This window comes from Xenopus laevis, chromosome 7S (assembly GCF_017654675.1).
Source record: "Xenopus laevis strain J_2021 chromosome 7S, Xenopus_laevis_v10.1, whole genome shotgun sequence".
Lineage (NCBI taxonomy): Eukaryota > Metazoa > Chordata > Amphibia > Anura > Pipidae > Xenopus > Xenopus laevis.
Window position 1 is genome coordinate 107,061,098 of NC_054384.1, and position 27,766 is coordinate 107,088,863.

Below are 27,766 nucleotides of genomic sequence, written 5' to 3' on the forward strand. Positions count from 1 at the left end.
CACCAGAACAAACACCAAGTACCCTGGTCTCGGCTCGTGCTTCACCAGTAGTGTGACCGCCTTTGGGCCTCGGGAGGAGCCTTAAATGAGAGGTGCAAGATGAGGGTTCTGGTTAGGCAGAGGGGCACGACTGTAGATAGCGTCTTTAAGGCCAAAGGTCACGAATAGGCAAATTCGTGGTCAGACAGGCAGGATCGAGGCAGGTAGCAAGGATCGTCAGACAGGCAATGGTCAAAAAACGGTTAATCAATCAGATGGGATGAGGCAGAATCGGAATCAATCAACAGGCAGGAGTCAAACCAGGAAGTCAATCAGGAGGGACAAGCAGAATCAAAGTCGGTTTCAGGCAAGGGTCAGGTTTTCAGAGGTCAGAGTAGTCAAAAGCTAGGCCGGGTCAAACACAGGAGATCAGAACAGATTTCAAGCAAACAGGAACAAGCACAAGGCTCAGGAAACCACCAGGAATCAAATCCTATCACAGGCAATGAGAACAGTAAAAATGGCCCTTTAAATTTCATGTCATTGCGCACTGACGTCATCACGCCAGCGAGCATGCGCCTATAAAATCCGGAAGTGTGCGCCGCGCGCGCTCTAGGAAGGAGCCGGCACAGGAGGAAAGGAGGAAAGGAGCAATGTGGCGGGCGTCCCCGCCGCACCACTAGACCACCAGGGTTAGTTTTCGTTACATATAGAACAAGAATCAGAGAAAAGGTTCTCAGCATAGTGTAACTGTTGCTTTATTTATGAACACAGAGCCTTTGTGTCTCAATAACACAGAAAAGAAGTATGAAGTATTTACAATAGAAAAGTCAGATGCGATCCTACAAGTCTTAGCCTTTTATAAATAACAACATATAATATATTATCAATAATAAGCCAATTTTTAGAACTTTCTATGGTTCTAGTGTAAACAGCAGAGGGCATTTGGGGGTTAGCAAGCCACAACTATAATGTCAGGCCCCTGTGATTTTGTAATTTACTTTTTCTTCCCTTCCTCATCTGTTTTAGGTGGTCTTTATCAATGAGCATCTCCATCATTGCTTATTCGCCCATGGGCCAAATGGTCTGCCCAACCATCTGATTAGTATCAACCAGATATCTGGGGTAGATTAGAAAATCCCATAGACTGTTAATGCTGTCCTTTTGCGGGACTGAATAAGAATCATTATGATCTGATCATTGACCCATGAGCTTGGTTTAGCCTTCAACTCAGGGAAAGATTCTAATCCCCCGTCTTCAGGCTTCATAAATGTTATAGTTCTGCCATCTGCTAAAGTTGTCCACTCCACTCCACTGGAAGTATTCTAGTTCAGCCCATTGCCTCCTTAATGGTCTTCTTGAGCATCTCCAGCCATGACCATCTGACATCAGCATAGTTGCCAACTTTCAACACATAGTAGGCAGGTGTGATATGCAAAGCCTCTGCTTTTCTCTTATATTATATTACCAACAAGTGATTCATGAGGAAGGGGCTTTGCTACCAGAAATGTTGGTACTGAAGATGTGTGGATAGTTTTTGTTCCAAGAAATCTGAATGGCTGAATCTATTATTTATCTCTTGTCCTAGTTGTGTAATACATTTTGTCTATGACTCCATAAGCAGACAAAGAATATTAATGTTGCCAAACGCTACCTATAAGGACCTATCTACTGACAGACATGGGAACTGTCAGAATCATAGAACCTATTTCTACCAAACATCAAGCACACCGCAGTGAACAAATTAAAACAATTAAAATCTTTACTCAATGCATATAACAAGTGCAACGAAATACAGTCCGGACATAATATAAAAATACTGTATTTAGGGATTGTTTTGGGGAAACATGACAGAAACATAACAAAAGAACATTGTGCTGATTACACCGACAGCTGTTTGTAGCTTCTGGGACCTCTGCAACTAACTATAGATATTCTGTTGGTTGTTGGTGTTGAGCATTGCATATTGCACCTCTGGAGCACTGGGGTGCACTGTACCACCTCTAGGTAGGTTAGTAATTGTTGAATAGTGAATCTCATCAGGATTCTCTCCCTGGGGTCTGTTTGTTGTGTTCATGTTCTCATATTCATGTACCTGCAAATGTAAGGTCACAACTGTATTAATTGAAAGAATCTTACACAGAAATTAAAATACAAATGTTTGGACCTTTGGGTGACATTCTCACTTTAAGTAACATACCAGATATAAGTGGCAAATGTTGGCCGATAATAAGGCTTCAAAGTGGTTCTTGTATACATCAACTTTAATTCCTTCATATTTTTTTTAAATATTAATGTTCACTTTTAGAGCATGTAACAAGCTGTTATTTTTTACATCTCTCTAACCTATCTTCTATAAATGCCATTCTCCACCCTCAATGTACAATGTTTCTGAGGTTCTATATTGGTTCTTCATTGAATAAGTCTGTTGGGTAAGATTAAAGCTGAGCCAGTTTTTACACATAGCAGATTTATGTTCAAGGGCTGAATTAATAAAATAATAATGTCATACAAATCTATGGAGCCCTTGAGCTAAGTAGAGGCCAGAAAAATTGATTGGAGGGTCCATCTGGCCCACCTTCCTCCAGTTACACAGGCCTGGGTTAGAAAGTTATGCATCGTTATTCATGTTGTACATTCTTGTTCCTACCCCACGTCCCCAACTGGATTGCTACAAGTTCATTCCAGCTTTTTTGTTGTTTACTGAAGGCAATTAGTTTTGATGTTATCAGGGCTAGCTTTTGCCTATGTCTCCGCAATCATGGGCTAATGAAACAAACTCGCAACTCTAAGTTACCTTGGAAGTACCATGTGTTTTCTGCACCACACTGTATATTACACCATGATCATGGGGGATGGTCCTGTCAAAGCAAAAGACAATGTAAGTATTAAATTTGAATTATGCAATATAGCACAGAATGAGTGGCTGCAAACACATAGGGGTAATGCCCCCAAAAGAGACTACACATAGTTCTCTGTGATATACGTAACAATTTTAAACGCCCAGACCGGCTCCGCTCTTACACACCGATCCCCAGGCACAACCTTATTATCCCACGGGACTGATTAGTTCTCGAGCACGGACCTAGGGACGCTATTAGTGGGAATGATCAATTAGAATTGCCTCATACACCGATGTCATCCTCTCTATATGTATAATTACTCAAGGATTCATTTGGACTGAGGTTCTGTTCACGGCATTATACTGCACTGGTTGGGGGCTGTTTAGCCATCCCATATAAAGGAACACAAACTACATGCAGTCCTATACACCTTAATTTATTGAATCAACAGTTACAGATAACTGGGGTAGAAGGATCCCTATCCCCAATGCAGCGCTGCTTATTCTAATTTACTTGAAATGGTTTTAAATACATGTGTCATGGTGGGAAATAAATATTGCCTTTTATCTTAATTATAGTGTATGGCTATTTGTCATTTAAGGTACGATTGGGCCTAGCACATGGAGGTTTGTGTATATAATGTTATTGGTATTACATGCTTCCTAATATTGTGTAAAATCAAGTTTTAGAGCATGTTCCCCTTATTGGACAGATATGCTTTATAAATAAGCACAACAGACCTGGATGTTGCTCCCCCTACTGGTTGTGCAGGAAACTGGATTGTAGAATAGTTCAGCTGATCCAAGTCGCTGTTTGCTGGTGGGGGTTGTCTCACCGCATTGTCCGGCAACTCAGGGTGGGACTTTTACGGAAAGAAAATTAAGGATGAAAAAAAAAGACAAACAGTACAGATTGTTCATCAAACGTACAGTATAAGGCCTTTAATTGAAATTTGATATATCTTGTTGTCTAAGATCTGATAAACGGAGTTCACTTCTACTGATGATGAGCACAGCACAAGGGGTCTATTAACTCCTGACATCAACAGAAAAGGCAGATAGTAATCTAGATGGAACCACTATTATCCCCAGTTAGGGCAATGGCACATGGGGAGATTTGTCACCTGTAGTAAAAGGCACTACAACAAGTGACAAATCTCCCACGAATGCTTTACACGTTGCTTTATTTTCCGAAGTCGATGGAAGTTTCTTTGCAATGCAACTTCAGGTGACTTTGGAAAGTTGAAGCAACGTGTATGTTTTACCAAGTGTAAGGGGGTAGAGTGGGTGATGTATGTTATGATGAGTGAAAATGACTGTGTGCACATTGCTGTTTGGAACTGTGTGGGGTATAAAAGTGGGTTCATTTATATTAAATAGATAGGGATTCCACCTTTTAGCCCAGTGAAGTCCAGGCAGGCGGCAGGGCCATGATGCAGAGGGGGCGGGACTGTGAAGTGGAGGGGGTCGGGAAGTGATATACGAGGCTATGATGCGGCAATTGGCGATTGAAGGATTGTTGTGTCAATCATAGGGAATCCTGCCCGGTTTTCCTAATTTGGAAAACCGGGCAGGCAGTTTTGACCTGAGCAGCCCTTCAAACAACCGAGCTGTCCGGGTCAATACCGGACAGGTGGCAACACTAATTTGCAATATGGGGTGTTAAGTGTAACTTGATAAATCAGCCACTAGGTGGTGTAAGAAGGTAATAGAAGTGTGGATGCAATTTACTCCCCCGTCACTAGAGGGAGATGGTGAGTCTAGATATATAAAAATGGGACCAAAACTTGGTTTTATGGCCTTAGTCTGGAGGGAACGGCAGAGAACGGAAGACTGGAAGAAAAGAGATCTGAAAAAGAAATAGAAGCAGGCTGAGAGTAGGTAAAAGGGAGTATAGTAGGCACTAGGTGTCTGAGCTAGGATAGTGAGCATGGACCACCTAATGCCCCAATAACTAGAGTAGAGGCCCAGGGGATTTTCCTCAGGATAGGGATCTAAGAGGATAGGATTTAGGTCAATAGTAGGGTTTGATGGGCTTCGGGCCAGTGGTCTGCCAGTGGAAAAAAGACTGGTCGGAATTGTAAAGGGGCACCGCAGGGAGTGCTGGATTACTGAGACAGGGGGGGAATAGGAATTCCCGGTGACTGGAGACAAGTGTGAGTACCTGACCCAGCCATCCCAAGTATCAGTCCTCTGGATAAAGGGTTAAACTTGAACAAGCCTGTGTGAATATTATACAAGTCTGAATGTCTGTTCCTGTGTAATGTTAGATGCATGTGGTTATGGTGAAAACGGTTGAAGTAATATGACTATGAAGATTTTCATTCATCCAGGTCATAGTATATCTAGTATAGGTCAATCTAAAAACAACTGGACTTGCTGAGTAATCAATGAAGACGTTTCACTACTCATCCGAGAAGCTTCTTCAGTACAACTGACTGGTGTGGGAAGTTCTCGGCATATAAACTCTTCCACTAATCCAATCACAATGGCCCATTGTAACTCTTCAGAGAGGTGACATCTGAAACTCACAGAGTTGTTGATTCTGTGTAGTTGTGATAGGATTATCCAATGTGTCATGCGACTCCTAGATACAGGTGTTACTTGTGAGAGTTGCATGAATGGATGTGTGAAGTGTTGTGAAACCGCGGGGTACAGATGTTAGAACACATTGTATGTAGCAGACAGGTGGTGTTGAAGGCCCCCGCCTCTGTTCAGGGATGGTTTCTCCACCTTGACATGAATCGCCTCTTTCACGCCTCGTTCAAACCAGCGGTTTTCTTTATCCAAGATTTGGACCTTGTTATCTTCAAGGAAGTGTCCCTTGTCTTGTCTCTCTTGAGAGATTCGCCCATCACTAATTTTAAGATATTTTAACCAAATTGCTAGTCAAAGTGTGATCTAAATATCTACTGTATACTGCAACTGAATGACTTACCCATTTGTATAGATCACCAATACAACACTTACCACAACATACCAATTCATACAGAGTCACACTAAAGGCATTCAATCGGCCTTCAATTACCTTCAATTGAGCCAAGTACTGTACATAGCACATGCCACCCAGTGTACGACTAACCAGTAGAATATCTCACTCTATGCTTTATGCTCATTACCTTCTTCATCACAATGAAATGAGACTCACTATCATCAGATCTAAATGGAAACACCTTCTTCCTGGAATAAAAGACAGTAATATTAATAATAACAGAGCTGTAATCTCTATTTAAAATCTGTATTTAATACATACAGATGGAGAATTATTGGTTCATACAACATTCCTATTATTATGGGAACAGGTGTGGTCATGTGTTCCATGTGTATTAAACCTCCATTAGTTGTACATCTGCTCCTAGTTAAAGGAGAAGGAAAGCTACGGAGGCATTTTATTGCCAATAGATTAGCTGCAATAGTGCAAGCTAGAATGCCATATTTATTCTGTAGAATGCTTTAACCATACCTGAGTAAAAAGCTCTAGAAACTCTCTGTTTGTTTAGGATAGGAGCTGCAGTATTAACGTGGTGTGACATCACTTCCTGCCTGAGTCTCTCCCTGCTCTGGGCTCAGATTACAGTAGAGAAGGGAGGGGTGGGGGGAGAGGAACAAACTGAGCATGCTCTTGTCCAGGGCAATGAGGTTTAAGCTGAAAACAGGAAGTCTGATACAGAAGCCCATGAGTACACAATAGAAGGAAAGAAATGTGGTGTTTCTTTTGACAGGGGACTCAGAGAAGCATTACTTTGAGGGTTTACTGGTATATTTAGATGGGCCTTTCTGATAAGGCTTACTTAGTTTTAACCTTTCCTTCTCCTTTAAAGGAGAAGGAAAGGTTAAAGGTAAAGCACCACCCTGTCAATATAGTGACTTATCTGTTACCCTGAGCTGGCACCCCACCCCCGCAGAACTATTCACAAATTAGTGTAATGCCACTATATTCTTCATTCTTCCCAGGTTTTCCCTGCATAGTACAGACATTTTATAAAATAATCATGTGCTGTTCATGCACTATCCCAAGCAGAAGAAGATTTCAGCACAGTATTACGTGAATATTAGAGTCTATGGGTAGTTTTTGTTTTTCGTGGAAAAACGAGGCACAACATTTCGTCCATCCTAGTCACTGGCTATTAGATTTAGTCAAGCTATAGACTTACCAGATTTTGAAGTAGATCGCCATAATGATGAAGACGAGAAGAGAAAAGAAGATCCCAAGGGCAGCTCCTACATACTTGAATATCGAGGTTAAACCATCTTCAAGAAAACATATTGTACTTTACTTTCAATCTTTAAATGCATAAACTGTCCTGCTAAATCATATACATGTTTTATACTGTTTACTCAAAGGCTAAAACTAAAGTCAATACATTGTGCAAAAAAACACTACAGTGTTACAAATGGATTAGACATTGTTCTAGAGCAGTGATCCCCAACCAGTAACTCGTGAGCTCTCCAACCTCTTGGATGTTGCTCCTAGTGGCCTCAAAGCAGCTGCTTATATTTGAATTCGAGGCTTGGAGGCAAGTTTTGGTTGCATAAAAAACAGATGTACTGTCAAACAGAGCCTCAATGTAGGTTGACAATCCACATAGGGGTTACCAAATGGCCAATCACAGCCCTTATTTAACACCCCAAGAAGATTTTTCATGCTTGTGTTGCTTCCCAACTCCTTTTACTTCTGAATGTTGCTCACGGCTTCAAAAGGTTGGGGATCCCTGTTCTAGAGCAAACTAATGCATATGGCAGACTTAAACCTAGTGGGGAAGACTGGAGAAGTGAAGACATTGTAGCTGTGAGTCTCGGATGCTTATGGTAAGTTTATATTAGTTGGACTGGAAAGCTGCATTCAACGGAAAAGTTTCATCTGTTTGATGTAATATGTGGTTGTCACGTGCATCCTTTATAAGCATGAAAATCAATAGCACATGCACAAAATATATCCGGTGCCCAACAAAATGATTGGGTTTGTATAGAAATTCAGCGAGGTACTACCCAAACATTCTGCTGTGGTTCCATATGAGTTCAAATGATATCTATCTGGACTCTTCTGAGGAATGATACCCAAGTGGGACTATTTCGGTTGAGGGTGGTAGCTCCAAGGTTCCCATTGCAGATTGTGTCAATAGGCGTTAATACTGTGCAACTGAGGGGTTTCTTTGCAAAGGCGATTTTTAAACAATTGGAAATGCGTTGGAGTATCTTAAAAAAAAAAGGCTATTCGGTAATCCGAATATCTTCTGCAGTACTTAGGGGTGGTTCTCCTTTAAGGTAACATTTAGGGGCCAATTCATTAACTTTGAGTGAAGGATTCGAAGTAAAAAAAACTTCGAATTTCGAAGTGTTTTTTTGGCTACTTCGACCATCGAATGGGCTACTTCGACCTTCGACTACGACTTCGAATCGAATGATTCGAACTAAAAATCGTTCGACTATTCGACCATTCGATAGTCGAAGTACTGTCTCTTTAAAAAAAAAACTTCGACCCCCTAGTTCGCCACCTAAATGCTACCGAACCCAATGTTAGCCTATGGGGAATGTCCCCATAGGCTTGGCTAAGTTTTTTTGGTCGAAGGATAATCCTTCGATTGTTGGATTAAAATCCTTCGAATCGCTATTCCTTCGATCGTTCGATCGCAGTATTTGGGCAAAATCCTTCGACTTTGATATTCGAAGTTAAAGGATTTTCATTCCCAGTCGAATATCGAGGGTTAATTAACCCTCAATATTCGACCCTTGATGAATGTGCCCCTAAGTATGTTATAGAATTGCCAGTTCTAAGCAACTTTTCAATTGGTTTTCATTATTTATTTTTTATTATTGAGTCTTTAAATTATTTGCCTATTTCTTCTCTCTTTGCAGCTTTCAATTGGGTGTCGCTGACCTAATCTAAAAACAAATGCTCTGTAAGGCTACAAATGTATTGTTATTGCTACTTTTTATTCCTCATCTTTCTATTCAGGCCTCTCCTATTCATATTCCAGTCTCTTATTCAAATCAATGCATGGTTGCTAGGGGAATTCGGTCCCTAGCTACCAGATTGCTTAAAATGCAAAGAGCTGCTGAATAAAGTTATTAAATAACTCAAAAACCTTAAATAATAAAAAATGTAAACTAATTGCAAATTGCCTCAGAATATCACTCTCTACGTCATACTAAAAGTTATCTCAAAGGTGAACAACTCCTTTAAATAAGAAGTGTATGATTATAGAATGCATCAAAGCATATAAGTAATTGGCCAGCCAATAAGGGTTGTAGATATTCACTATTGTTAAGGTTTCACCTGTTTGATCCAACATGCTTTACAGATTAAAGGTATATTTACATGTTTTTAAAAATCATCATTATGTCTTCTCAAGGCTCCCAATGTTCTGGAGATGACACCTATGTTTTCTGCAGTACACCCCCAAAATTCCTGGCTCAGTTTACTAAGGAAAACTTCCATGGGGGAAAATACCTGCTTGTAGCAATCCATAATGGCCTTGGCCTTGGGTGTCTTCCCCAGTGTAAATAGGGTGGTTTGGGAAAAACTCGCTCCTTAATCTAGTTAAACTGATTTAGATAAAAGAAGTAACTTACATGAAACATGTATGTCGATAATATCTGACTTTCGGCTCCCGAAAATATTTCTTGCCGTGCAATGGTATTTTCCTTTATTATTTAACTGAATATCATGCAGAACCAAACTATGGGAATTCTGGAGAAGGACTCCATCTTTGTAAATGGCGTAAGTAATGGTTGTGGGATAGGCTTGGGCCTTACAAGTCAATGTCACCTTTGTGTGTTCAGGCACCGGGTTGGATGGAGTGCAGGAGATCATTACATTCACAGGGGCGTCTGGAAGAGAGAACAGGAATAGTCATTAGTGATGGGCGAATTCACAGCGAATTTGCGTGATTCGCCGCCAGCGAATAAATTCGCGAAACGCCCATGAAAATTCGAGGCAAAAATTTGCCGGCGTCAAAAATTTTTTTTAAAAAAAAAAAACGGACACCGGCGTCAAAAACGGGCGCCGGTGTCAAAAACGAGACGCCGGCACCGTTTTGCGAATTTTTCTCCGTTTTGCGAATTTCGCGGCAAAGCGAAACGGCACAAATTCGCCCATCCCTAATAGTCATAAGTAAAAGAGTATTAGTTACCTGTCTGTTGGCCTGTGTTTTAAAGAGTATAGATACATACACACATGGCATTTATTGGATAAGCAAACCTTTAAAATATGAGGGTGCTATTCTAATGTAAATTCATTATTTATTCGTTATTTTTCCGATCCAAGATGTTAAGAGATACATGTACTGTTAATATAAATGAATTTTGTTGCAACAGCGCCATTCTGCCCATTCTGACCACTAAGTAGTCAAGGAAGTTGTCAGGAGAAAGAGGCTGATGTTCTTCTGCTTAGGAAAGATGTGAGAAAGGTTTCTAATTTTATTCCTAAGCAGAAGAACATCAGCCTCTTTCTTTCTCCTGACAACTTCCTTGACTACTTGCTGGTCAGACTGGTTAGAAACGCACCAGCAGGTGGCTACTTAAAATAAATAATGAAGATTATTATAGAGTTGTGTAGAACTGGCCATTCTTTAAAGGATAAGTAAACGTTTAAAACAAGTGAATGTAAAATTGATGAGGGGGCTATTCTAAGCACTTTTTATTCCAAGATATTAAGGGATACATGTGCTGTTAATATGAATGAATTTTGTTACAACAGCACCACCTGCTGGTCAGTTTCCCACCAGTCTGACCACCAAGTAGTCAAGGAAGTTGTCAGGAGAAAGAAAGAGGCTGCTCTGATGTTCTCAGAGCAGCCTCTTTCTTTCTCCTGACAACTTCCTTGACTACTTGGTGGTCAGACTGGAAGAACATCAGAGCAGCCTCTTTCTTTCCCCTGACAACTTCCTTGACTACTTGCTGGTCAGACTGGTGGGAAACTGACCAGCAGGTGGCGCTGTTGTAACAAAATTCATTCATATTAACAGTACATGTATCCCTTAATATCTTGGAATAAAAACAAAATAAATAATAAATTCAAATGACAAAAGTGCTTAGAATAGCCCCCCTCATCCATTCTACATTCACTTATTTTAAACGTTTACTTATCCTTTAACTTACTAAACGTTAAATTTAAGGTGAACCACCCCTTTAAATAGTAGTTCACACTCCATGGCACTGTACAAGTAGGACACGCACACCTTTATTGGCTGAATAAGTAGATTCCCAAGTAGAGACCTAAGTAGTGCTTTTTATAATACAATAAGTTGGCCAATGCAAACATAGAAAGAGTTTCAGCGACGGATAATGGGGCAACATAGCTGAGGAAAGCAGGAGGGGTAGACAGAAAAAGTGAGTTGAAAAGCAAGGATTCGAAACAAAATAAAATGTGCAATTTAAATTGGTTTTTTTTTTATACTTACACTGGACATTGAGTGGAACTGGTTGAGACAGGACATTCCCGATGTCGTTCCTTGCCTCACATGTATAGTTGCCAGAATCCGTCCATTTTATTCCTGGAAACTTAATCTGATTATTTCTGTAGGACTGTAGGACTGTGTCCTTGTACCAGCGATATTCACTGACTGTCGGATTACTCCTTCCTACTGAGCAGTGTAACGATGCAGAATTTCCTTCCACTACTGGGGATTGGGGCTTAATTTTTACCTCCTTGGGGGGATCTGTGTGTAGGGAAATGCAATGTTACAATTCAGGAATGAACAAGGCAAGAAGCAAATCTGTCCACATTTATCACTGAGGGGATTATCAGGAAAAGCAATGGTCAAGTGAAATGTTCCTAAATATAAAACACTGTAGGGCATTCTTTAGAAATGTCACATTGACATTGCACAATGGACATTTTGACAATGTGATTTACTAGTCTTCCGTATCTTGTTTCCCTTCTTCAAAAAGCAGCAGTCCTGCCTTGTTTTATTGCTGAGATTGTAGCTACCTTTATAACATAGTTACATAGTAAAATCTGGTTGAAAAAAGACCAAAGTCCATCAAGTTCAACCCCTCCAAGTGAAAACCCAGCCCCATACACACACCCCTCCCTACTGTCACATAAATGATATATACCCATATCTATACTAACTATAGAGTTTAGTATCACAATAGCCTTTGATATTATGTCTGTCCAAGAAATCATCCAAGTCCCTCTTATAGTCATTAACTGAATCCATCAACCCCGGCAGTGCATTCCCCAACCTCACTGTCCTGACTGTGATGAACCCCCTACTCTGTTCCTTTAAATGAAACTTCTTTTCCTCTAGTCTGAAGGGGAGGCCTCTGGTACGTGATTCTCTTTATGGGTAAAAAGGTCCCCTGCTATTTGTCTATAATGTCCTCTAATGTACTTGTAAAGTCTAATCATGTCCCCTCACAAGCGCCTTTTTTCCAGAGAAAACAACCCCAACCTTGTCAGTCTCCCCTCATAATTTAACTCTTCCCTCCCTCTAACCAGTTTAGTTGCACTTAGTCTCTGCACTCTCTCCAGCTCATTTATATCCCTCTTAAGGACTGGAGTCCAAAACTGCCCCCATACTCCAGATGAGGCCTCACCAGGGACCTATAAAGAGACACAATTATGTTTCATCCCTTGAGTTAATCCCCTTTTTTATACAAGACAGAACTTTATTTGCTTTAGTAGCCACAGAATGACACTGCCAAGAATTAGACCACGTGTTATCTACAAAGACCCCAAGATCCTTCTCATTTAAGGAAACTCCCAACACACTGCCATTTAGTGTATAACTTGCATTTATATTATTTTTGCCAAAGTGCATAACCTGCATTTATCAACATTGAACCTCATTTTCCAGTTTGCTGCCCAGTTTTCCAATTTAGTCAAATTTACTCCACTAAAAACATTGGTCCAATTAGAAAATGTTCCATTTACCACAGGAAACTCTGTCACAGTGCAGAATGGCAGGTGTTAAAAAGACAGGAATGGTTTGTGTCTGTACCTTCCACAAAAGGCAAAGAGTTATAGTCAGACCACGTGCAATAGAGCTTTCTGAATGATCATAAGTGAGTTTGGCTGGTTGGTCTACCAAGTTCTTGTTCTGGCTACTAAACAGGAGATAGTTTTGGCCATTAGACAGAGTTATGTAATTGGAGTATATAAGTCTCTTGAGGGAGCTACTGAATAAAAATATTTTAATAGAGTTTTATGAAAGTTCCAGAGGGCAGACTCTAGAGAGGGTACAGAAGAGGAACCTCGGATGAGATTTGGTCATGAAGATTTACTCAGGAAGTCACCTGACCAGCCCCAAGAGGAAGAGGTAGGAAATGTAGCAAGTTCAGGGCCTAGTTTGTGTAATAACACACTGTAGTAGTGTGAGGTGAGGTAGGACAGCCAGAATGGGCAGCTTGAGTCCCAAATAGGAGTAAGTGGAGCATAGTGTCCCAGCAGCAAACCCACCAATCAGGGCTGGAGTGGATATTTAGGCTACAGGAAAGCTCTATTGGATTTCTCAAGAAACTGGTGAAAGGTGTTGAAGTCCCATTGAAGAAATCTGGCAAGTCTGGTGACCCAGGCTAAGTCTTGTAAAGGTGGGAGGGGGTTTGTGTTGACTGGACCCTAGAAAGGCACTAGGAGCTGAAAATAGATTGGGAAGGAAATGTAATTGTCTGGGTGAAATTATCCAACCTGAGGGTGTAAACTGTGAAGAGTGTCTTGCAATAACGTGACTAGTGTGAATACACACGCTGATATCTGGGGAAAAAGAAAACTTTTTTTGGAATTTCAAACTGCTGTGTTTAGTGTTAGTAATCACAAGGAATTACAGCCAAGTAAGTTTGCACTTTTCCCCGCAGTGACTTGTGACATTAAACCACTTTCATTAGAGGAACTTGTGTCAAACTGTGCTCTTTGCACTTCTGTATAGTAACGACGGCCCCACTCAGTCCTCCCTGCCTTCCATTCTAAATCAGACGCTGCTACACCGATTGATGTAGTGGAACCACCACCTCTTGACCAGGCCGAAGCTTCAGGGTTCCCACTGCTCCCCACATCAATAGCTGCAGCGCAGTTGCACCAAACATGTAGGGTACACACAGGACTTACACACACAGAGCACTAGAAATTATACCAGTCAGACTTTAAAAGGGAACTATTGCGGAAATGAAAATGTAATATAAGCTTCAACATTCTGAAATAAGGAACTTTCTAAATACAATCAATTAAATATTCTGCATCGTTTTTAAAATCGTCAAGTTTATCTTCACTATTCCTCTCTCAGCATCTGTTTCTCTTCATTATCTCTTCATGCAGCAGTTGGGTGTCAGCTAGACCTCCCCTAATTATCATGTCCATTTTACAAAATTTGGCAGGTTATGAAAGTTTGAGCACATTGCTGTGATTTATTATTACCGTATATACTCGAGTATAAGCCGTCCCGAGTATAAGCCGAGGTACCTAATTTTACCTCCAAAAACTGGGAAAGCTTATTGACTCGAGTATAAGCTGAGGGTGAGAAATGCAGCAGCTTCTGGTAAGTTTCAATCAAAAAATTGAGGGTTTCTGCTCCCATTGGAGGTGCCGGCGTCTTGTTTTTGGAAGCCGGCGACCATTCTTGGACGCCGGCGACCATTCTTGGACGCCGGCGAATATTCTTGGAGACTATTCTCGGCGACTATTCTTGGATGCCAGCGACTATTCTTAGGCGCGGTGACTATTCTTAGACGCCGGCGACCGTTTTTGCGCTTGACCCGAGTATAAGCTGAGGTAGAGTTTTTCAGCATATTTTGGGGGCTGAAAAACTCGGCTTATACTCGAGTATATACGGTATAAAGTTTTGCTAATAAAGGTGAATTGCCCTTTAAGCTGCAAGTCATGGTTTCCCAGAGAGACCTGCTTATCTTTAATTGTTACAATTGCTTCTTTGCTCATCCTAAATTATTACACATGTATCTAGGTGCACCTGCCACATATTCTGGGCTCTTTGCCAAAAGCCAATCAAGTTTTAGAAACGTTGTATCTTTTTCTGGCTGTTGAGTGCAGGAGATCAAAGAGAAATTCAGACATTTCAGTAACAATCCGGGACTGCAGGCTGAGATGTCAAAATTGGGACAGTTGGGAGGTATGGTAATTGTACCAATATCTTGCTATTGTTATTATAATAATACACTCTCCTGCCACATTGAGAATGAAGGCCCTAAATGAGAAAGACGGGAATGCTGGTGGAGGAATGTCAACGGCCTAACCAGACCAGGCTGCTATCGCAAATGTTTAGCAGCAATGGCGCAAATGTTTAGCAGCAATGGAGCAAATGTTTAGCATTATTCCATTTGGCTCTTTCAATATAGACCCACACACCCAGTAGTTTATAAATAATATAAGTACAAATATACTTACAGAGGACATTTATGGAAACAGGCTTGGAAGAAGTAGCACTTATTTTATTTGCAGCTTTACACGTGTAACTTCCACGATGCTCTTCTTTGATTCTATCAATGATAATATAATCATTTGGCTTGTTGTTTCCTTTCTCATAGGCCCACGAGTTCCCGTCCTTAAACCATGTGATCTGTGATACTTCGGGGTTACTGCTGTTGATACTACATCTTAATTGAACATTACTCCCTTCCACATAGAATGTCTTTTTTGGCTGAAGAACAACTTCCGGGTTCTTTGGAGGATCTAGAAAATATATATTGTTACTGTTTCCCTATTCAGCAGCTTTTGCGACAGTATAGCAAAGGTAAGAAATGTTTGTCCTTCTTGTGACAGTGAAGGTTAAAGTGAAGAGAAACCAATATTAAAGGTCTACTCTGTTTTGGTCAGTATTTCAGATTAGATGTTTGTTGAACATTTACCAAAGGGGTTTGTTATCTCTTGCAACATAAAAACAATAGAAATCAATAAACTTCTGAGGTCAGAAATTAAAGAACAGACATTCCTCTCAATGGTCTTGTCTCTCCCATATCCCTAATGTCAGAGGTCGCTGGACACCATAGGCTGAGAAGAACCTCTCCAATGACAAAGGGATCTACATTCTAATAAGTAGACTGTTAACCCAGAAGCCTTTATTATGTATGTAATACAAAAAGGGTGCAGTTTACCTTATTATTTACTTTTAGTATGATTTAGGAGCATTAGTCCAAGACAAGTTATAGCTATTCTTCTTTTTTTTAGTCGCTTTTGTCATTCTCAGGCTAAGAATTTCATCTGTGAACTGGTAACTATGGATTTATTGTCATGGTAGTTATCAACCAATATTTTCAGAATTATATGGATAGGAAAGGGCTTGAAAAGATTGATAAGCAGCTTAAAATTCTCTAGTTTTTTTTAATTGAGAGGGTCAGTGACCCTGACAAATTATTTTTTTTGGAGGCTGGAAACACACAGGAAAGCTAATACAAAAACCATTCCAAATAAAAAAGAGAAGGCCAACTGAAAAAAATTGAATGGAATATGTTCAACTATAACACATTACATTTAATAAAAGGTTAAACTCTTCCTATAAATAGTTATATTATACATGAATAAATGTATAATATAAATAACCAGTACAATGTGCTTTATTTGATGTCTATCGCCATGTCCTCCAGATTGAGTATTTCACCTTTATTGCAGTAAAGCAATGTAAATGCAGTAAATGCAATAGCATGTTACTTAGTCTGTTAGTCTCTTAGTAATCCTATTGCCTAGACCAGGGGTCCCCAACCTTTTCTCCCTGTGAGCCACATTTAAATGTAAAATAAGTTAGAGAGCAACATCATCATCATCATCATTAATTTATAAAGCGCTGTCAAGATACGCAGTGCTTTATCATGCAAGAAGTTGCTAGGGGTGCGAAATATGAAATGGTATTGGCAATAGGTAGCCCCTATGTGGACTTGCAAACTACAGGAGACTCTGTTTGGCAGTATACATTGTTTTTGTATAACTAAAACTTGCCTCCAAGCCAGAAATTCAAAAATAAGCACCAGTTTTGAGGCCACTGGGAGCAACATCCAAGGGGTCACATGTTGCTCACGAGCCACTGGGTGGGGATCACTGGCCTAGACGAATGTGAGATTTTAGAATTAATTTTGGTTTCCAAGAATTCTATTGCTCGGGGCTTATGCCCAGGGGTGCAGCAGACGAATACAGGTGTCAAAAAGACACTCATGGTACCAGAAATTCTGATTTTTAAATGAGAATTTTGACTCTTTTAGTGCAGTGAGCGCCATTTGCTTACCTTTTCGAATACTGAAGTGGGTCAAGGATCAGGGTCGGACTGGAGGCTCCTGTAACAGGGCCCCCTGCCACAACTCTCCTCTACCAGCCCACCCCCACGATGCGATGCACTGCACTTGCATGTGCGCTGTGTTTTTACTGCAACCAACCCAAAGAAAGGAGGTCACGGCAGGAAGATTAGTGCCTTGAGCAGGTCAGGGCTGGCGGGGCCCACAAGAGCTGGGGGTCCACAAGAGCCGGGGGCCCATAATTATATTTAGATTGAAAATGGTGGCATAGCAACTCACTTAACTGTCCACCCACATTGGTCCAGGTGCTCTGTCCACAGCATCCCCACTGTGCATACAATTTCCAAAACCAAGAAAGGACGGCACTCTGAAGAAAAGATGGTTTATTGCAGGATCCTGCGGACAACAATCACCTATGACTAAGGGATTTGTTCCCAAAACGCGTAAGGCGATTGTTGTTCGCAGGATCCTGTGATAAACCTGCTTTTCTTGGAGTGCCGTCCTTTCTTGGTTTTGGAAAGCATAGTAAATAAAAATGTTTGCATCTCAGCTCTTAACTATAGCAGGAGTTGTCCTAAAGGGTAAGTGATCTTACAATTTAGCAGCAATGTTGGTCAATCAACCCTTAAAGGTCTTCCAAAATGAAAGCAAATGTGTGATAGTTTTTTATGGGTCACTGCATTGTGTTTTTTGCATGTAAGCTGGGAATTGAACCCTCAGTTAATACAGGACCAGAAGAATTTGATTGCTAGAGATGATAGGACACTGGGGATGGGATCACTAACTCAGGGGAATTATCATGTTACTTTCATGAGTCCAGGAAAAATCCCATTGGACAGGCTATAGGCACAGAGTTCAATATAGATATTTAATGTTAATACTTACACATGACATTCACATACACAGCAGATCTCTTAGTTCCAAGACTATTCCGTGCTTCACACTCATATGATCCAGAGTCCTGCTCTCTTATATTATCGAGTTCCAGAGTGTTGCTGTTTTTGCTTGAGATCTTTTCACGGTCTTTATACCAAGAGATGTCTTCAGGTTGAGGATTTGCATCAACTGAGCAGGTCAGTGTATAATCGGAATCTTCCCTTATTTCTTGGCTTGAGATTTTAAGTTCTACCTTTGGAGCATCTGAAAAATGGTAAAAAGCTCTCAGACACAGTCTTTTTAATTTTTTTAATTTCATAAATGATACTGTTGTTTTTGTGTAGTTCCATCATGATCTATCTCTGCAATCACTGACAGCAGTTGTTAAGGTCTCAGCCTTATCCAGCAGCGATACCACAAGTTACTCAAAAACGGTGTATGAAATAGAATATAAGTTCATCCTTCACTTTTAACCACCAATAATACCAAATGTTTTTTTCTACAGCTGGTAAGTGATAAGCTATAGTTCTTACTGGTACGAGGTACAGGCAATGTTGAGATTATAGATAGAATGTCCTATTACAATGTTTTTTTTAAAAAATGTTTGGGCACTAACTCGTCTATTTAACATGAACTTAACTGCTCCTACACCATCACAGGGTGTCTCTCCTCAGTTGCTACTGGTGGGGTTTTCTGTGTACCGGGTGCTGCTTCTGAATTAGATACTGTAGGTGTCAAACGTGCCGTGACCTATGCATGAAACATTACACTGGATATAATACAGTCATTAAATAGATATGTCATACTGTACAAGGTCAGACAGGGGGTCTGGGGCCCACCGGGACTGCTGTCCAGGGCTCCCTCGGGCCCTGCAGCCCCCCTATTCCAATGCGCCTCTTGGCGAGCACGCATGGAGGTGCTCATGCGCGAACGGCACCACATGCATGTTCTCAGCCCTGAAAAACATTTTTTTTTGTAGAGAGGGGTCTTCAGGAGAAGGGATCTGGCCTGGCATGGGCCCAAAAGGGTCGGGCCCACTTGTTTTTTTCCTGGGTCAACTTTTCCATCTAAATGCAGAGCAGAAATTAAAACTGCATATGTAGAGGGTCCACAACACTGCTGCACTTTAAAGGAGAAGGAAGCCCTGTAGTAAAAACCTTGTACCCCCCAACCCACGTAGAACCCCCTCCTCCCAGGCTAACTGCCCCCCCCCAGGAAATGCCCCATGCTTTATAATTACCTCTCGTCGCAGATTCTGCCAGCGGACTCCACGGCATCCATCTTCCGGGTCTTCTGTAAGCTGACTGGGAGATCGGCAATCTGCCTCAATTTCGGCGCATGCGCAGTTGTCGAAAACCGGCAAATTGCTCCAACTGCTCATGCGCCAACATACCGATCTCCCGGTCCATTATCTAGAAACTCGTTATCCAGAAAGCTTCAAATTATGGCAAGGCCATCTCCTATAGACTCCACTATAATCAAATAACTTCATTTTTTAAAAACTTTTTCTCTGTAAAAATAAAACAGGACCTTGTTCTTGATCCATTCCTCCTTACTGGAGGCAAAACAATCCTATTGGGTTTTTCATTTTAAGCAAACATAAGTGGTCTTTCTGTAATTCAATGATTTCAATACCTTATTCAGAAAACCCCAGGTCCCAAGCATTGTGGATAACAGGTCTCAAGCATTCTGGATAAAAGGTCTCGTGCCTGTAGTTCATATACTGTCCTGGTACTTACATTGCACATTTATAGTCACGCTTGTAGAACGCGTTCTGTCGATTTCATTTTCAGCCGCACAATAGTAAGTTCCTGACTCACGGGCCTTGTAATGAGACTTATCCTCTGTAACTTTATTATTAGATTTATACCACCAGTATCTGACTATGGGAGGGTTACTGCTTTCTGCAGAGCATTCCAGTGGTACTTCTTCCCCTTCTCTTATTGTTATAGTAGACGTTTCAGGCAGTATACGGACTCCTTTGGGAGGATCTGAAAGGAAAACACTACAGTCAGTCCTAGTAAATCGAATGATTTCACGAAAACCATACAAGGAACATTCAAATAAACACACAAAACAACCACTGGGTCATTGATAATAAAATATAAGTTGTCATTTGTCACCACTAGCACAGTTTTGGGCCTCTCAGTAGCAAAAGGCGTTCCATATAATTGTACTTGGTGCTGCTCAGTCCTTCCTGCTTCCTGTTCTGAATTAAACACTGGCCTATTGATTCAGGAGACCCCTGGAGTTACTGTCACCTCTGAACCAGGCGATAGCTCCAGAGTTCCTACAGCCCCTTGAGTCAATGGCCACAGTGCAGTTGTATGAAGAATAAGGTGCATGTGTCAGTCGCTAAATAGTAAAGTTACACAGCAGATACCCTTGTTACTGATACCCCTTTATCTTATTTATATGAATGTACTTACACTGTATATTCAACACAACAGTCTTAATGACTTTATTATTCCCTCTGGTAAGGACACATTCTATTGTTTTATTGTGATCTGTCCAGTTTGGGTTAAAAGATAGTGTTGTCTCTGTTCTTATTGTCTCCTTATTATCTAATGATTCCTTGATCTTGGGAATGATTTGCACCTTGTCGCCTTTCACATCTCCAGCCCAGGACAGTCTTATGGAATCATCAGGGCAGTAATAATTAATATAACAGGACAATGTGAGCTTCCAGGATTCTCTCCCCACTTCCACAGGTTTGATCATAAACTCTGGCGTAGAATCTATGGAAGAAAAATCATTATTGAGACAAAGAATGTATTCCCTTAGGCAGATGAACATTACAAGTGTAAATACGCATTGGCATTAAAGGAGTAGGAAAAGTTAAAACTAAGTAAGCTGTATCAGAAAGGTCTATATAAATACACCAGTAAAGCCTCAAAGTAATGCTGCTCTGAGTCCTCTGTCAAAAGAAACAGCACATTTCTTTCCTTCTATTGTGTACTCATGGGCTTCTGTATCAGACTTCCTGTTTTCAGCATAAACCTCCAGGGCTAGGGCTTGAGCATGCTCAGTTTGCTCCTCTCTCCCTCCCTTCCCTGCTGTAATCTGAGCTCAGAGCTATAAGTGAGCAGGGAGAGACTCAGGCAGGAAGTGATGTCACAGCAAGCTAATATGGCAGCTGCTATCCTAAAGATAGCTGTTTATTCAGGTATGGTAAAGCATTCTAAAGAATAAAAATGGTGTTCTAGTTTGCACTGTTGTGGCTAGAGATGGGCGAATTTGCGAAACGGAGCCAGCGTCTCTTTTTTGACGCCGTCCGTTTTTTGCAATTATAATGCGCCGGCGTCCATTTTTTTTGACGCCGGCAAATTTTCCGGGCCAGGTGAATAAATTTGCCCAACACTAGTTGTGGCTTATCAATTGGTAATAAACTGTCTTGGTAGCTTTTCTTCTCCTTTAAAGGACAAGTAACACCACAGAAACCCTATTACAGTTTATAGATAAGCTGCTTTGTAGCTATGGGGGCAGCCATGCAAGATGAATAGGGCAAAACAGCACATTTAGGGGCAAATTCACTAAGATTCGAAGTTCCGCCAGGCGTATTTTCGCCAGCGCTCCGCAAATTCACTAAAATCCGAAGTTGCGCACAGGGGTAGCGTAAGTTTGCGAAGTTGCGCTAGCGTTAATTCGCGAAGCGAAGTTTCGCTAGCGATGGTTAATTTGCATACGGCGCCAAATTCAAATCACAATGGAGGAATACGTATCAGCACTACAAATGCCTAGAAAACCTTCAAAACATCAAATAAAATTTTTATTTTGCCCTACACATGTGCCCACTGTATAGTTAAGGTGCCATGAGTCAGGAAATGTAGGGGGGAAGGAGGGGAGCCCCAAAAATGTTTTCGATCTTTTTCAGTCTATCACCCATAATATAGAAAACACGCCAGCGTTTTTTGGGACTTAGAAAAAATTTTGCCTTTTTTTGAAGCAATCCCTATCTACTCTATTGCACGTCGCCTGGTCTGAGGTGGCGAAGGAAGTCTAGCGGAAAAGGTAGGGTTAAGAACACTGCGCATGTTAGTGAATTTGCGTAGTTTCGTTCATTGCGCAAATTCGCCAGGCGTAAGGGTGCGAAGTTACACTAGCGAAATTACGCCAGCGTCCGTTAGTGAATTTATGAAGTACCGAAAATGCCAAACGCTAGCGAATTGACGCTAGCGTTCGCCGCGATTAGTGTATTTGCCCCTTAGACGGCTGATTAGTGATAAACTATGGGGGTCCAATGCATCTATGAGGGATTCCCCTTTACCCATGTCACAATATACAATATCTTGTCCATATAAGTGTAACAGACTTTCTGTGTATTCTTGCAAACAATCTATCACTCACCTTGTTTATTTGAGTGGGAGAGAATTCTGGGAGCCACAGCCCACTAAAATCAGGGTTGTTTGATTAAAACAATATAATACAATTAAACCTTTACCCAGCTCTTCCAAATAAAAATGCTAAGGAACCCTCCAATGAGAATCCCAGCTAATTGGTATCAATCTGACTCAATATGTTCCTGTAACTGAAGTTGGAAGCTTTAAAGGAGAACTAAGCCCCCCTCCTAAACAGACTCCCCATCTAATAACCCCCATTCACCACGCTTCCCACTTCATTGTCATTGTAAAGCATTTTCAGGCTTCATTCAGTACAAAGAAGGGTAGAGGCACTATGTCTAACAATGGTAAATGGATACCTCTTGGCATTCTGCAATTATTTGGAAATTCTTAACCAACTGCGGGAGACCAAGGTGTGTGTTGTTTAAAACTATTTTTTAAACAATTTAAGCAGTCAAATTAAAGGCAAATTTGCACCTGAGCAGTATCTCATAGCAGCCAATCACGGAGAACCTGTTTTTCAACCCTCTGCAGGAAGAACAATGAAAGTTACAATGGGATTGGTTGCCTTAGAACATCATGTGAGCACTGTTGATAAATGACTCCAGTGATCACCAGTCAAAAGTCTTCTATATATTGATGTATGAGAAAGGAGGAAGATTAGAAAAGGCTTCTCTCTCTTTCTCACAGGTGATTCTTGTAACACAATACGGCACTGCATTTTAGTTCGATCTGCCTGTGCTCCTTTTCTGTAGATGGGTGGGACATCAAAGTATGCAGGGGCAATAAAATCACCTGTGAGCCAATCAGACGACTGGACTGTATAAGTCCCCTATCACTTTCCATTGGACTGAACACAAGTACAAGGTACTTACCAGAGACATTCAGAGACACACTCTTCTTTGTCATCCACAAATTATCTTCATCTTCTATCCTCAGCTTGTATTTCCCAATGTCTCCTTCCTGCACATCTTTCAGTACAATTCCACATTTTCCTGATTCCTGATACCTGGAAATCCTCATGTTATGACTGTCCACATTCACTGGATCTTTAATTTGATAAACAATTGTCCCAGTCCATTTGGATTGGTTATTATCATACACTGGGTTTTGATACCATAGAAAGTTTTTGATACGACTGTTAGGTTTCTCATAGCATGGTATCAGCACACAGGAACCTTTCCAGGCTGTAATCTTTTCTGGGAAATACACGGGATCATCTTTCCATATTGTATGACAAAAACCTTCAAGAAAATATAAAGCAGATATGATTTTTGTACCAGAAGGAACAACAATTTTTATACATAAACATTGTTCTTATATCAGGCATATATAATGTACCAACATATTACACAGCTCTGTAAAGTACAAGGGAGTATATGCTAACATTCATTCAGGTGCAAATCACAAGAAACAGGTGACTGGACTGTTACTGTAAAGCAGGTTGATTACTGAAAAGGTCTGGAGAGTTGATATGTCTGTATCATGTGGGTTTTCCTAGGTTGGGAAATACTGAAAGTGATATCAGAGGGATATAAATGAGCTGGAGAGAGTACAGAGACTAAGTGCAACTAAACTGGTTAGAGGGAGGGAAGAGTTAAATTATGAGGGGAGACTGTCTTGTTTGAGAGGGGACATGATTACATTTATAAGTACATTAAAGGGCATTATAGACAGTGGGGGATCTTTTTCCCATTAAAAGGATCAGCTCACTGGATGTGCCCCCCTTTAGACTAGAGGAAAAGAACGTTCATTGGAGGCAGCATAGGTGGTCCTTCACAGTGAGGACAGTCGGGTTTTTTATTGATTTTATTTATGCATTTATGGATTTTCACATTAACTAAGCACAGCATAGAAATGATGGAAATAGAGGAGAGAAGAAAGAGAAGGAGAAGTCGTGTCGGAGAGCGTGTCTCAAGAGTAAAGCTACATTTGGACATCAAGGTATCTCATGGTTTATTACATGAAAAGTCATGGACAATATTCAATTCCAGGAGAAATAACTTTTCTCCTAATTCAGTTCCAGCTTTTATTCCCCATAGACTTCAATAGAGTTTTCTATAAACAAATAAATTAGATGCAGTCTTACCCAGCTTTCCTGTCCTCTCTTCCAGACGCTGCCCTCGCTAGATGTCAGCTACTCCAAGCCTAAATACTTCTTTAGCAAGAAAAGTTCCCGCATTACTCTGCGCTGTTCCGGACCTCCATCGAGAACCAATTGTTTTCTTTAAAAGCGGTTTTATTAAAACAGTGGTACAATTATTGTGCAGTGGGTGCGATGGACTTACGCGTTTCTTGCCTAGATACTCAGGAGTTCCTCAGAGGAAGTGCCGAGGAGTAATGCAGGAAATTTTCTTGCTTCAATAGAGTTTTCACATGATAAACAGCAAGATATGTTTTTCTGAACTGCATCTCAAATTGAATCTTATCCATGACTTTTCATGTGATAAACCTTTTTCTCACTGAATTGAATCTGGCCCATGGTCTGATTACAGGATTGGAACTAACTGAACTGCAAGTTTAAGAAAAAGGAGCCCTGGTACTTAAAATCAAGTACATTGTACTGTCTTATTATTACAGAGGAAATTATTTTAAAAATGTTAATTATTTGTTTAAAATGGAGTCTATGGGAGATGTCCTTCCCATAATTCGGAACTTTCTGGTAATGTATCCTATGCCTGTATTCCTAAACCTATAAATAAAGCAAATAACAGTATTATCATGAAGGTCATGAAGACATATCACAGCATACAGATATGGGATTCGTTATCCCAAAACCCGTTATCCAGAAAGCTCAGAATTACAGTAAGGCCATCTCCCATAGACTCCATTATATCCAACTAATTTGAATTTTGAAAAATAATTTCCTTTTTCTGTGTAATAATAAAACAGTTGCTTGTTCTTGATCCCAACTAAGATATAATTAATCCTTATTGGAGACAAAACCAGACTATTGGGTTTATTTAATGTTTACATGATTTTCTAGTAGACTTAAGGTATGAAGATCCAAATTATGGAAAGATCGATTATCCAGAAAACCCGAGGTCCCGAACATTGTCGATAACAGGTCCTATATCTGTACCAGTTATGGTGCATGATGTGTAATGGTACTTAATTGTACTTACCTGCATTTAGCACTAGTATCAATCCATTAATCAGCACATTGTAAAACAGGTCTTTATCCATGATCCTAAAGTATTGAAACATAAAGGTAATCAATGTTTAATAAACAGAACAGAAACAATCCCAGCACTAGTAATGAAATTATTTGAATTAATGTTTAGAATATTATAAGTAGGGATGCACAGAATCCAGGATTCAGTTCGGGATTTGGCCAGGATTTGGATTCTGCCTGGCCGAACCGAATCCGAATCCTAATTTTCATATGCAAATTAGGGGCAGGGAGGGAAAGCATGTGACTTTTTGTCACAAAACAAGGAAGTAAAAACTGTTTTCCCCTTCCCACCCCTAATTTACATATGCAAATTAGGATTCGGTTCGGTATTCGGCCGAATCTTTCACAAAGGATTCGGGGGTTCGGCTGAATCCAAAATAGTGGATTAGGTGCATCCCTAATTATAAGATCATTGATCTAAAAGTACTTGGCCTTTTGTCTCATGCCTTAATGTTTCCTCCCCTGTGAATTGTAATATTATAATGTTATCTTAAAGTCGGGAGTGACTGGTGGATTTTAAAGAATGATAAACACCTTCTAAAATGTGTAAGACTATAAAATAGTTATCTGAGGTTTCAAAAACATGAATGAATGGCTGAATACAATAGCCTGTGGCAATAATGGAATCCGTATTTATGTCAGGCTAACCATGAAGCCTGGTTTCGCCACACAAATTACCTACCAACATTCCTTTTCCATTTGCTTTAGGGTAGTCTAAACCTTTAAAAAGGTGGGGCTTTTTTGTGTTTGGTTGGTTTATGGGTGGATCTGAAAGTAGCCTGGTTGTGTTGGGATGATACTTGTTATGGATGACAGGGGGGAGAAAAGTAGAAATTAATTTGTCAGTAGACATAATACACAAATGATGGGCTGGAATCAGTCATGGAAATTCATTAAGAGAAATAAACAGATTAGATTTTCTGTTTGACTTGCAATGTGATATAACGCAGGTGATGGTTTTAAAAGCAGTATATGTTACCCAACTGCTTTCTAAAAGAGAAAAGGGAAGGAGCTAAGATGAAAAGTGCTGCCATGCTTGGCTTGTGCTGTGGAAAATAATACAAGTTAATGCAAAATAGAGGAACACAGAGCCTGGTTCTTCAAGCGTGAATTAGACTTCCTCTGTACAGTGATACTAATGTATCTTTCTCCCGTGCAGCGGAGGCCGTGTCTGCATAGTCACAGCACCCTGATTTTAAATAGTCTCCAGCTTTCCCTTACAGTCCCATGTATTATATTCTGTGCATGGTAATGTCACAGAGGGAATAAAATGCCCTGTTTATAGGCAAACTATTCAATGACTTTATTAAACATATTGGCATAGGTTGATCTGAGCAGTCAATCTTATTTATCTGCACTTTTGTTTCCTGTCCAGATACATGAATTACACACCAAAGCCTTAACCAGCACACTATAAAGAATAACCTACCTAATCCAGCCACTCACCCAAGACAAATCAAACCCCAGCCTTGTCATGCTCATCAGACTTGCTCCCTCTAGAGATGTCACATAAAGAGTCACACACAGAAGACACACATTAGTGTTAATAGTGTTATTCGCACTGTAGCCTATCAAGTCTTAGCAACATTTCCAAGTGAGATGCCATTGCAGCAGCCGTGCCTCAAAAGGTGCCAGGGATAGGGAAAATATTCACCCTTTTTGGCATGAGCTCATTCAGTTGAATATGTAGAAAAGGTGAACATTCTGAACCTCCATAAAGCAAATAGTATGTTATTGACATTCCTGATTCAAGGATTGAATATGGACCTCAGTAATTCAGTCCTTACAGGGGAATGGTGGTCTCTATCTTAATCAATAGATGGAAACATTTCAAACATGATCCCACCCCCACACTCGCATATACTATACAGCTTGTTTCCCAATACATATCCCAACACTGCAAGATTCCCATTACCTTCATTTACAGTGATTCCTTCTTCTTAAATTTCCTTCGCCTCAAATATTAGAGCTCAACTTCTTCAACCACAGAGTTGTCACCAAACTCACTCTGCTGTGAACAAAGCAGAACAGAAAGCCCGTCTTCCTTTCTGAACTTCCTGAACAGAACTTGCCCCTTCTTTGCATGAAAAGGGAGTCAGATACTGAGAAAGATAACAACTAAACAGAATGCATTAAAATACACGAACTTTGGGTTGTCTGTGCATTAATACAATACAGCACCATAGCTGCTTACAGCAATGATAAGGGATATCATTGGATGGGCCCTGAGGTCAAACTAAGACTTCTGCAAAAGATAAAAAAGGGCTAAACCAAAAAGAGATGATAGATCATAGAAATGATTTTGGAGATAGTTTGTTGCGTCCAAGTAGTCTAGCCTGCAGTACATCTTTGTGCCAAGTGAATGTTACTTTGGTACTT

General features: G+C 40.5%; 1 protein-coding gene across 2 annotated transcripts; it reads right to left on the bottom strand.

Annotated features, from left to right (window-relative positions):
* Positions 1-720: 720 nt before the first annotated feature.
* LOC121396599 (B-cell receptor CD22-like) lies at positions 721-27,394 on the bottom strand. 2 transcript variants are annotated; one of them, XM_041571701.1, is made up of 14 exons: positions 27,303-27,394; positions 25,338-25,402; positions 23,088-23,456; positions 20,302-20,610; positions 19,612-19,863; positions 17,882-18,136; positions 15,162-15,446; positions 11,224-11,481; positions 9,395-9,652; positions 6,976-7,072; positions 5,941-6,001; positions 3,563-3,684; positions 2,777-2,840; positions 721-2,074 (listed from the first exon to the last, which is right to left on the bottom strand). In XM_041571701.1, exons 2-14 carry the CDS (start codon positions 25,396-25,398, stop codon positions 1,901-1,903), a joined length of 2,565 nt encoding a protein of 854 aa, XP_041427635.1. In that variant the 5' UTR covers positions 25,399-25,402; positions 27,303-27,394; the 3' UTR covers positions 721-1,900. The 2 variants fall into 2 exon arrangements, with proteins under 2 accessions (XP_041427635.1, XP_041427636.1); XM_041571702.1 differs by lacking the exons at positions 17,882-18,136; positions 19,612-19,863.
* Between the last annotated feature and the right edge of the window lie 372 nt (positions 27,395-27,766).

Excerpts from the sequence above, each read along its gene's own strand:
- LOC121396599 (XM_041571701.1), bottom strand. The coding sequence starts at position 25,398 with ATGGATAAAGACCTGTTTTACAATGTGCTGATTAATGGATTGATACTA. Across the intron at positions 11,482-15,161 it reads TGTTTCCATAAATGTCCTCT|ATCCCCCCAAGGAGGTAAAA; the intron begins GTAAGTATATTT and ends CCCTACACACAG. Across the intron at positions 3,685-5,940 it reads ATTTCATTGTGATGAAGAAG|TCCCACCCTGAGTTGCCGGA; the intron begins GTAATGAGCATA and ends TTTCCGTAAAAG.